The sequence below is a fragment of the Scyliorhinus canicula genome, chromosome 9 (assembly GCF_902713615.1).
Source record: "Scyliorhinus canicula chromosome 9, sScyCan1.1, whole genome shotgun sequence".
In the NCBI taxonomy this organism is placed as follows: domain Eukaryota; kingdom Metazoa; phylum Chordata; class Chondrichthyes; order Carcharhiniformes; family Scyliorhinidae; genus Scyliorhinus; species Scyliorhinus canicula.
Window position 1 is genome coordinate 152,928,296 of NC_052154.1, and position 12,016 is coordinate 152,940,311.

The window sequence follows — 12,016 nt, forward strand, 5'->3', positions numbered from 1 at the left end:
TAGGAACTTAAATGGGAAGAAATATGCCAGCCTCGCAAACAAGACACAGCTGAGCGCGAGGGCAGCAAACTGGGGATGAAAGAACAAATTTGCATTTATATAGTGCCTTTCAAATCCTCATCACATCTCAAAGTACTTAAAAACTTGCTGTGGAGTCTTTCACAGCACAGAAACAGGCCAGCTGGTACCAAGGGACTACACTGGCATGTATATCCACACAAACCAGCTTGCTCTAATTCATCTAACAGTATTAGCATATCCTTCTATTCATTTCCCTCCTTATCTCTATTTATGTTCACCTGAAGAGGCAGAAGGAGCCTCAGTTTAATGTGTCATCTGAAAGGTGTTCCCTCCCCACTGCATTCAAGGTGTCAACCTAGATTATGCCCGAGTCGCTGGGGTGGGACTTGAACCCGTAATCTTCCTGATTTAAGAAGCGGGCGTGCTGCCCGCTGAGCCAAGGCCCTGACTTTTTCAGATGGCAGAGCGTCGGCGAGTGTCTACACCGACTGTGACAGGTTCACTGCCATTTTATGCTCTAACAAAGATTCGCTGATAGCAGGCATGACCTCTGACCCCATATGGACATAAGTCTTGCCATGTGGAGCTGCCAGCCAATCAGATTGGCCGACAGCTCTCCAGCCCCTCCAGGCATAGCTCTGCAGTTGCCGGTAGTGGGACTGCAACAATATGCTTGGGCTAAAGTGACAAGACATGGAGGCCAGCTAAGTGGCTTGAGTTCCAGGATAGGGGGAGTAGTGGGCCGCTAGGAATAGGTTAACGTTAGATAGGCCTGGGAGTAAGGGAGGGAGGAAAGCCCAGAGGTGTCCGCTCCTGGAGTGGAGGACGCTCTAAGTCAGAAGGGGATTTCTGATAAAAGCACTCTCGCTATCCCACCTGAAAGTGAAAATCTTTATTTGTACCCTGAGCTATCCAGCACCTGTTCGTCCCAAACTAAGGCTGGTGGGCAAAATACCTTAATTGGCCATTTAAGGCTTTAATTGGTGCAATAATTGGATTCTGATCTGAGGCCCTACCCGCCCCCACTGTAAATTGCTTCCAAGTGGGGGCAGGGGGAATTCCAGAGGAATCCCTTCCATGCAATTTCATGCTCTTCAAGGTGGGGGGCTGTGCAAGGTAAAATTCAGGTCAATGACTTGACAAAACATAGAAAGATAGGATTGCAGAGGAGATCACACACTTACCCAGAATTTCACAAGGAAAAAAGCATTATGGGGTCCTTTCCCATATAATTCTTTAAGGCCACCTTTCTTCTCTGGGAATTTATCATAAATTTGGCGAATATCCACAGATTCAAGCAAAGGGTCGCTGTAGGAATGGTTGGTCTGTCCAATATGTACAAAGAGGTGCTTGTTGTACTGTTAATAAAAAAGTTACAAAGTCATATATGAGCCATTCGAACCCAATAGACAACAACTTCTCAAATTAGAATGTAGCAGAGTAGCTATCTATTTCAGAGACCGGGGCTAATAATCCAACAAATTCAAATCCCAAAGTGGCAGTTTGAGAATCTAATTCAGCATAGATAAAATCTAGATCATCATTAAAAGTGACCACAAAGCTGTGGGCTGATGCAAAAACGCAACTGGTTCACTCCTGTCCCTTTAAGGAAGGAAACCTGCCTACCGTATGCAGTCAGGCCCTTAATTGGGACTCCAGTCCCACACAAACATAGTTGACTTAACTGCCCTCTGAACTGGTTTAGCAAGAGTGTTAAGGAAACTAAAGTTGGGGAATAAATGATGACCGTGCCAGATTCCAATAAAAAAGATATGAGCATTCTATCATAATATTGGCCTAGATCCAACAACTGTGCTCGGCACATTACCACTGCCCAAAGGACACCCCCCCCCCCCCCCCCCCCCCACACCCACCCACAGTACTGCCCATTTTCTCCGGGTTCTTCTAGTCCCAGCTGAAGCAGAAATGGTCAACGCAGAGTCTCCAGGCTAAGTCCAGTGGGATAGTGGAGTCGAGAGAAGGAGAGGACACATAGTAGTTGCCATACTCAGGTAAATTTTTTAAGGTCCAAGTCCTTTCAGGAATGAATCTGGTACATGAACGGGTGAGCGGATGAATGAGCAGGTGGACGAGTGAGCGGGTGGACGACTGAATGGCTGGGCGGGTGAGATGGATAGTCAGGTGTTGCCTGCAAGATGGGAGTGCGTTGGTTGGGAGTAATAGTAGGACGAATAGCTGGGTGGTCAGGGGTAGTTAGGTGTTTGTGTGTGTGTGTGTGTGTGTGTGTGGGGGGGGGGGGGGGGGTGATTGGGGGAGGTGGTTGTGATGCTTAGCCAGCTGTTAGACCAGGTATGAGAGTGTCTAACATTTCCTGGGTAACTGTTCAGGTAAGTGCCTTTTATTTGGCCCAAAGTTTGGAAATATTCAGGGAGGGTCCCAGGCAGCAGCAAATCAGCCCATCAGAAGATTAAACTTCCCGATCATTTGCAGCGTATGTCTAATGTCAAGAAGCCCGCAGCTCCTGACATGCATCTTCTGTCATATACCCGATGTCTGACGATCTGGATACCTGAAAATTTGGTCCTCCCTAGCAGCACTGTGGGTGTACCTACGCATCAGAGACGGCAGTGGTTCAAGAAGGCAGATTACCACCACCTTCTGAAGGACAGCAATAAGTGCTGATCGAGCCAGCAAAACCCTCATGCCATAAATACATTTCAAAAAATTGTATTCCATTGCTAATCAGAATATTGGACTTACTATTTCAACAAACTCTTCAATCGTAGCTTTGAGATTAATGGTAGAAATTAGTCAGTAATGTTACGGCCCTTATAGTTAACACAGCACTATCAAATTCCCCTTCCTGCCCTTTCAATAGAGATATTAAACCGTTGAAAATTATAGCTCTGATAAATACTTTGGGGGTGTGCTGGGAGCAAGATTTGGTAGAAGTTCATTAAGTAAGGCTCCGATGAAAAACATCCCTACTTTTAAAATCAGTTGTGTGTAGAAAACCCGAGGGAATCTTTCTGGGTTTTTTAAATGCACAGGTTCCAAAATTCAGGATGTTTAAGTTGCCATGCACAGAACATGAAAGTAGCAATATTTAGGATGTACAGGTTGCAGCATGGCTGTCCTTAAACCTAAGATCAAAGGGAGGACAAATGGGGAGGTCTATGCTTAAAATTTCATACAAAGGAAAGATAACACCTTCAAATGATCTGTGGGAGACTTACCGAGTCCGGATCCCTCTGCTGTTCGAGAAAGGCCGAGAATTCCACGAGTCTAAGTTTTGACGTTCCAATGGAACGGCCTTGCCATGCTGGGACTGATGGGGTTGGGGCCGCTGTGGACTCATAACCTGGACACAGAAAATATAACAAAACATGTGACCTCCCTTAATACATATAACCATAAAATAAGAACATGGAATTATTCAGCCACAGAGGGCCATCGTACCTGCGGTGACTCTTTGAAAGAACTAGCTTTTAATTGTTCTCTAATATGGTCACTAAGCTGCACCAGCCCCATGAAAGAATCCAAGGAAGCAGTAGCCATAAGAATTAGGAGCACAAGAAGGTCATTTGCCCAATCGAATTTATCCTGCCATTCAATTAAATCATGATTGATCCAGTATGATAATCCGCAATTTCACTTTTCCACTCACCATCAGATTCTCCAGGAAACCAAAGAATTAGACAATATAAAACCTTAGAACAAATAACAATTTTGGATTATCAGCTGACTATTGCACTTTTAACACAAGACTTACCCCCTAGGAAATGTCACAAATCATCATCAGGTTTGAGGAAAATTGGTCACAGGGGTGCCCAAAAAGCTGGTGAGCTATGTGTTCGAAGTAGGTTCTTAAAAAGGCTGTGAGCGGTTTACAAAGAAGCAAAGAGAGGGGGGGGGGGGGGGGGGGGGGGGCAGAGAGACAGGGGGGTGCGCAGAGAGGCAGGGGGGTGCGCAGAGAGGCAGGGGGGTGCGCAGAGAGGCAGGGGGGTGCGTAGAGAGGCAGGGGGATGCGCAGAGAGGGAGGGACGCAGAGAGGCGGGGGATGCGCAGAGAGGGAGGGGGATGCGCAGAGAGGGAGGGGGATGCGCAGAGAGGGAGGGGGATGCGCAGAGAGGGAGGGGGATGCGCAGAGAGGGAGGGGGGTGCAGAGAGGGAGGGGGCGCAGAGAGGGAGGGGGGCGCAGAGAGGGAGGGGGGTGCAGAGAGGGAGGGGCGCGCAGAGAGGGAGGGGGGCGCAGAAAGGGAGGAGGCGCAGAGAGGGAGGGGGCGCAGAGAGGGAGGGGGGCGCAGAGAGGGAGGGGGGCGCAGAGAGGGAGGGGGGCGCAGAGAGGGAGGGGTGCAGAGAGGGTGGGTATAGGGCATAGAGTGAATGAGAGAATTTGAGTGAGAGAGTGGGAGAGAGTGGAGAGAGAGACACACAAAGTGAGTGTGAGAGAGGGAGAAAGAGAGGGGCTGGCAGGCAGAGAGAAAATTAGGAGGATAGAAAGGCAAGAGGGAAAGAAAAAAAGTGTGTTTCTTACCTGAAATTGGTGTTGTAACTGCTGGTTGGCCTGCATATGGCTGTTGAGCAAAGGGCTTCACACTGGAGGAAAATAAAGTGAATGTAAGTGTATGCTAATCATCACAACAGACTGGAATCACAATAAATAATTCCAAAGCTTCTCTCTGTAAAATAGTAAGAACTAACATACAGCCCATGGACTGTACCAGAATCTATCCTGGGACTCAAATAATCTAACATGGTTAATTCTCAGCAGCCATTCCTGGGAATATGGCCAGAGGCATTGCAGCCACAATGACCTTTCTATTTCTTACCAGTCAGATTGCTGTTTGAATATCGTGGGCCAATTTGCACACAGAAAGCTCCTACAAACATCATTGTCATTGACTGTCACCAGATAATCTGCTGGCTGGGGGTAACTATTGGTCAGAACACTGGAGAGATCTTTCCTGCTCTTCTCTGAAATAGTGTTTTGGGATTACTGATGTCCACCATAGGGGGCAAATGTGGCCTCACTTTAATGTCTTATTAGAAAGACGGCATCTCTGACAGTACAACACTCAGTGCAGCACTGGCAGTGTCATCCTGGATTAGGGGGGGCGGGGAGCTCAAACCAGCAACCTTCTGATTCAGAAGTGAGAGCGCCACCTACTGTACCACAGCTGGCACCGACAAAGACCTTCCCATCTCAGATGTAGTGATTTAAAAAACATGTTAATGTTGCAAATCCACTCAAAATTATTTTAAGCAGTGACCTGTGATGATCTGGAACGCAATGTCAGAAGGAGCAATGGAAGCAGATTCAGTGCAACTTTCAATAAGAAATTGGATAAATATCTGAACAGGAAAGATTTGCAGGAATGGGGGGGGGGGAAATAATAATGATCTTTATTGTCACAAGTAGGCTTACATTAACACTGCAATGAAGTTACTGAAAAAGCCTCTAGTCGCCACATTCTGGCGCCTGTTCGGGTACATGGAGCGAGAATTTAGAATGTCCAAATTAACTAACAGCACGTCATTCGGGACGTGTGGGTGGAAACCGGAGCACCCGGAGGAAACCCACGCAGACACAGGGAGAACGTGAAGACTCCGCACAGACAGTGACCCAAGCCGGGAATCGAACCTGGGACTCTGGAGCTGTGAAGCAACAGTACGAACCACTGCTAACGTTGCAGAGTAGCTAATGTAACCCCATTATTGTAAAAAGGGAGGTAAAGATAGAACAGGGAATTAGAGGCCAGTCAGCCTGGCGTTGGGTACAGGAGGAAATTCGGGAGTCCACTATCAAAGATTTTAATAAGAATAATAATCTTTATAGCAGATCACCTGGAGCGGGAATAATTGGATAGTTCTTTCAAAGAGCCAGCATGGGCACAATGGACTGAATGGCCATGCTTTCTTTCTATGCTGCATCATTCTAGGAACAAAAAAATAAGATGCACAAATGCCAATTTTCTGGGTGTTCAGCAGCTCATGAACAAGAAAGCATCTTTCAAATTCAGTATAAAAAACCCTCCAAAGTAAGGCTCTACTGCAATTTGAACACTTTTACAGTAGAGCAAATCGCTCAATTATTTGCAAACCCAGAATCTGAAAAAGGTGAGATCCTAATGATAATAGGTTAAGATCACAGTACATGGTCTGTAATGTAAAGTTTCTGAGGGGGTCGCTTGCAAAACCTTGACTGAATAAACCACGATATGACATTCAACCGGCTGGAGAGCGCAAATGGCAGAGTCCAGCTGACCCTTTGTCAAAGCTCATTTCTCTCCTTACAGATGCTGCCAGACCTGCTGAGATTTTCCAGCATTTTCTCTTTTGGTTTCAGATTCCAGTATCCGCAGTAATTTGATTTTATCCAGGGGAAATGGAAGTTGGGTTGGTAGGAAATAGATGGGGATATTTTGGATTCACTCTTGGCTCAAATAAAAACTTATTACAATTTGTTTTACTTACTCTTGTGAGGATCCTGGTTGCCCTGTTGGTATCACACTGTGCCAGAACTGGAGAAAACAGAAAACAAGTCAAAGAAATGAACAGCATTAACAAGAGAACAATATTTTGACAGATCTTTAAAAATATGGTGAAATAAATCATAGAACCAAGAGAAATATCAGGTTTTCAGATGTAACTTACACAGAATCTAAAAATTTACAGCACAAAAGGAGCATACTTGTCCCATCTTGCTTGTGCTAGTGTTTTGAAAGAGAAAGTCAAAACCATAACATGATGATAGGCCAAATATTGAATATGTTGGCAAGTTTTAAAAGACATCATTTGAAAGCACTGATTGACACAACCAGTGACTGTTAGTGGCCCTGTTTGAGGGCCGTCATGGGGAAGGGGGAGTGAAAAAGGGGAAAAATCTGCACAGATTGTTGGGAAGTATGTTTCTCAGGGTGTTTATTCGCTGTAACCCGTTTTGATACATGTTTGTAATAACGTATATTTTTTTTTAAAAAAGATACAACCAGCGACAAGAGAACCTGACATTGGATGCCGCTCGTACTGTTCACCAGGACCAGGGCGAGAAATCATGGGCCCTGGTGCTTCCCCTGTTTCTGGGCCCCCTATCCAACCTCTGCCCCGTCATCTCCTTTAACCTTCCCCCTCAATCATGCACGTTGAACATGTCTTCGGCTGTTTGAGTTTAAGAGAGGTTAAAGCCTTATACAAAATGACAACGCCAGCATCAGACCAATATTACTCACTGATTGACGATATGATCTGCCTACTCAGCATATTTCTGGGAAACGTTAGGCGTGCATCAGTAACCCTTTCCCAATATGGCATTCGGCAGACTTTGTATTATAAGTATGTACATGTTCCACAATACATTTTGGAAATTAAAGGGCCTCATAGCACACAAAAAGTCCAATTTTGTCCCCAGAATCCAGTCCTTTTCAGTTCTGAATCTTGTCAAGTCTAAACTCGGTGTCAGAATTCCCTACATAATTTACCTAGAAAAGTACTTCAGTAGCTGAACAGCACTTTTGGGAGATTGTGAAAGGCACTCTACCAATACAAGGTTGTTTCTATTTATAACTTTAACAAAACACAAAGACGCCAAAGAAAGATACGTATCCAATAGGTAACATAAAATATAAGCATGAACTTTAAATCCAGTCATATCAACAAGGAACTCAACTGAACAACTGGAGAAAATAACCTGAAAATTTGCTATACTTAGGTCATGGCTTGGAAAAGAATCCTGCATCTCTGAACTTCTGCTCATAATTGTTCAGACTATCTATACCACTTCCTAGAATTACAGTCTTGTATCATTACCAAGAATTGGCTTCCCTTCTCTCTCATGAACCACTCAACCCCGTCATGCCTGTTGCATTGTGTTGTGTTCCGTCAATGCGCCTGTGCAGGGTGGAGTCATTGGCGCAAGAGCGTGACCAAGGGTGGGCAGTGTCACCCAGAATGCACCCTTTCAAAACAAATAGCCAAATGGACTCCGGTTCCAGAACAGTTGGATCTCGAGTGCTGGAACTATGTCCCAGAGCAGAGCAATGGATGTTCCAGACTTTGAGGAGTCAATGTAACCATTTGCTCGCACACAAGGCGTGAGGAGGCCACTTGCAATAGATAGGAGTGGTGCTGTCAATGACAGCAAAGACAAAAGCCGCGAGTTGAGCCTGGGCCTCCACAGGCCACCACTGTGTCTTGTGCACCCGGCTCCTCCTGGGCTCTGCTGCCAACATTCGAGCCTGGCTAGCAAACCTTCACCCCCCCCACCACCACCACCAACCCCCATCCCCCCAAACCAGTAAATCTGTTCCTTCATTCGATTAAATAATGTCTGATCTCTATCTAAACTCCATTTCCTACCCCAGGTTCCTCATCCTTTGGTACCTTTAACTGACAAAAGTCTATCAATCGGTCTTGAAAATTTGAACTGGTCCCCGTATCGAGCCTTTAGGGGTTAATGAGTTCCAGATTCCCACTATCTTTTGTATGAAATCATCGCTTCCCAATTTCACTCTTGAACAGACGAGGTCTAATTAAAGATGGCATCCTTTTGTTCCATACTCCCTACCAGAGGAAATGGTTCCTCTTTGTCCATCACATCTCTTGATCATTTTAAACAACTTGATCAGATTACCTCTCAACTTCATGGGAATACCATCGCTTGAACTTACATAGCACCTTTACCATGCCAAGTTCATACAAACTGAGCTCATAATTTAACACTTTAAGCTCAGAGAATAAGCACCAGAGCCTGGCAGACCCAATTCAAAGTTTTGCTTTAAAATCATGTCACTTACCCCAGGTGCTGCTTGAAAGGATGGGCGAGCGATGCCTGGTAGGCCCAGTTTGTGCTGGATGGTTGTCGCTGATACAATCTGTGCAGAAGACATTGCTGCCATGCTCTGAAGGGCTTTGTCCTTCACCGCTTGATCCTTGAAAAACAACACAAGACACTCTTACACCAGGTTCTACTGACAAAGGGATCTGCTGCTCTGCTGCCTCTGGAGTCTCATGCTTTGCCCAATAACCCAAAAACAAGCAATAATTTCCAAAATAAATATATCTTTAAAATGAGGAAACATATTAAATCTGACTTTGTTGACTCTGTCACTCACATGAACTCACATGAAACAAAATTTCCCATATGTTTTCAAAAGTTTAAAAAAAATTATTTTTAAAAATAAATTTGGGAGTACCCAATTCTGTTGTTTAAACCAATTAAGGGGCAATTTAACGTGGCCAATTTACCTACCCTGCACATCTTTTTGCATTGTGGGGGTGATACCCACGCTGATGCGGGGATAAGGTGAAAACTCCACATGGACAGTGACCTGAGACTGAGATTGAACCCGGGTCTTTGGCGCCGTGAGGCAGCAGTGGAAATTGCCCATTTTAAATGTCCTCTCCCAACCCTTGTTTTGTATTCTCTCTGTTCTTCACGAGACCATGCTGAGTTCACAGAACAGCAAAGCACAGAAAGAGGTCACTTCACCCAAAGTGACTGTGCTGGCTTGTTGTAAGCGCCACTTGGTCTCACTTACCCTGGTTCTATCCCCATAGTCCTATAAATAATTTCCCTTCAAATATACATTCAGTCTCCTTTTGAAAGTTACTACTGAACCTTGCTTCCATCACCCTTTCAGGCAGAACTTTCCAAATCATAAACATCTCGCAGTGTAAAAAAATTCTCATTACCCCATCCTCTGCTTACTGACTCCTCCTCCCAAAGGAAACTACTTTGCCGTATCTATTCTCATCAAAACTCTTCAAATAATTAACCTGAATGTTCCTTTTAATCCAACTGTTATTGGATGTGCCTCAGGTGCGGCATTCAAGGTTTCGATCATTGTTGTGTGTTCCATGAATTGAAGCCATTTTTATAGATGAGCAAATGCTTCAGAAATCACTCTTGGGTGATAGTACATGACTAATGCATTCGAGTGGCTTTCCATTGCAACACAAGTGTTTGCACATTTGTTTTAAATAGGTGGACGGAGTGGATGCTTAAGCTGGTGGATGGGGTGCTGATCAAGTGGCTTGCTTTATACTGGATGGTGTAGAGCTGGAGTGTTGTATCTGCATTCATCCAGGAAAGTGGAGAGTATTCCATCTCACTCCTGACTTGTAGATGATAGGTAGGCTTTGGGGAGCCAGGGTGGGAGTTATGCACCACACAATTCCCAGCCTCTGACCTTCTCTAGTAGTCAGTGTTTATGTGACTAGTTCAGATGAGTTTCTAGTCAATAGTAGTGGGGAAGTCAACTATGGTAATGTCATTGAAATGTCATGGGGAGGGTTAGACGCACAGCAATTTGCTGCAGTGTCAGGGAAAGGAAGGGGCCATGTCTCTTGGCGTCAGCCTCCATTCCCAGAGCACTGCTTTAAGTGTGCTGTGCTGTCAGATCTTCCACATAAGATGTTAAACCATTCTGCACATGGGGAGGAGGTAAAAGACCCCAGGGTTGCTCGTTGCTATTTTAAAGAGTCGGGGAGTTCTCCCCACTATCCAAGCTGATATTTATCCTCAATCACCAAGTAAATAAACTGATTGGTCATTTATCTCACTGCATTTTGTGGGAGCTTGCTGTGTGGCAATTGGCTGTTGTTTTTTTCCTACATTACAACAGGAAGTGCATGTGAAAACTTGAGAAGGAAACATTTACGGGTCTATATGGAAAAGCAGGAGTGGAATGAATTGGATAGCTTTCACACAGCCTGAACAGGCACAATGGGCCGAATGGCCTCTTTCTGTGCTGTTCCATTCTATGAAACATCTTTTGAAACATAATGCAAGGCCAAAAAGAATCAAATATATATCTCTGATCAAGTTTCACTAAAAATAAAGCTTTTCTAAAAAATTAAAAGTGAAAGAATCAAATAGTCTACTTAGGAACATCACATTAAAATATTAAAAAAAACGTTTTGTGGTGTGCAACAGAAGCAATAAATGGACTATTTTAATTCAAAGTTAAGCCTTTTTACGTATGACCCATCAACATCTATGTGAATCTCACAATGAACCAATGTAATTTCGATCTGATAGCATCTATAATGTGTGCTTTACGTTTAAAAATAAACTGAAATTCCAATTTAATTCTGTTTCCTTCCATCAACAATTGTTGGAAGCAGACTGGGTATTGTCTCCAAGTGAACATTGTGCACCTGCAAGTTAGCAGGTTGTTACACTGCATGGCACCACTATTCCTAGTTAACCTGAGCTCATCCAAAGCTTTGCTGGCTCTATGTCTCTTTTACCTATTAGCCCTGTGCTCGCTGGCATACATTGGCAATAGGCCCTGGAGTAATAATTCTTATCCTGATTTTCAAATCCTTCCAGGGCCTCACCCCACCCCTATCTCATTCTGCTTAACCTCCACCAGACCCACCACCTTGAGATCTCAGTAGTTCTTCAATTCTGGCCTCTGACATAGAAGTAGTAATTATAATTGCTCTGCCATGGGTGGGTGCGCATCAGATGCCTAGTTCCATCCCTAGAACTTGCCCCACAACCCCAAACGTCTCTATCTCTCTCCCCTTTTAAGTTGCTCTTTAAAACTACCTATTCGATCAAGCTTTGTAACACCTGTTCAAAATTATCCTTTGGAGCTTGGTGTCCTATTTTGTCTCATTAACACCTCTCCAAAGTGTCATGCGCCATTTTACTACTTTAAAGGCACTAGATAAATTCAAGTTGCCATTGTCACCTACTTCTCGTGGGATTCACTCCGTACCAAGAAGCCCAGTTAATTCCTCACTAACACTGTGTCCCAGTCAAGAGATCCGGAGGGCCAACTGTAGTCGCCCACTACCCAATATAATTTTGTTTTTGTCATTTATTTTTTGATCTGCTATTTAAAACTTGGACATTGTAAACCCACACTGTATAAGGTCTACTGCGCATTCAACATAGCCATGCAACATGCATTTGCTTCTCATACATTGCACAAGTATAACAGAAACAGGTGGCACGGTAGGTCAGTGGTTGGTACTGTTGCTTCACAGCGCCAGAGACCCGGGTTCAATTCCGAGCTTGGGT

General features: G+C 44.5%; 1 protein-coding gene across 11 annotated transcripts in view; it reads right to left on the reverse strand.

The window, feature by feature from the left end:
* The window catches only part of tead1b (TEA domain family member 1b), a 313,182-nt gene that overhangs the window by 41,224 nt on the left and 259,942 nt on the right, over positions 1–12,016 (reverse strand). For all 11 annotated transcript variants that reach the window (XM_038807955.1, XM_038807954.1, XM_038807957.1 and 8 more), the window contains 5 exons: positions 8,778–8,912; positions 6,460–6,506; positions 4,520–4,581; positions 3,219–3,343; positions 1,206–1,379 (listed from right to left, as the gene is read on the reverse strand). In XM_038807955.1, coding sequence (XP_038663883.1) covers positions 1,206–1,379; positions 3,219–3,343; positions 4,520–4,581; positions 6,460–6,506; positions 8,778–8,912 — 543 coding nt within the window. The remainder of the gene's footprint in view (positions 1–1,205; positions 1,380–3,218; positions 3,344–4,519; positions 4,582–6,459; positions 6,507–8,777; positions 8,913–12,016) is intronic.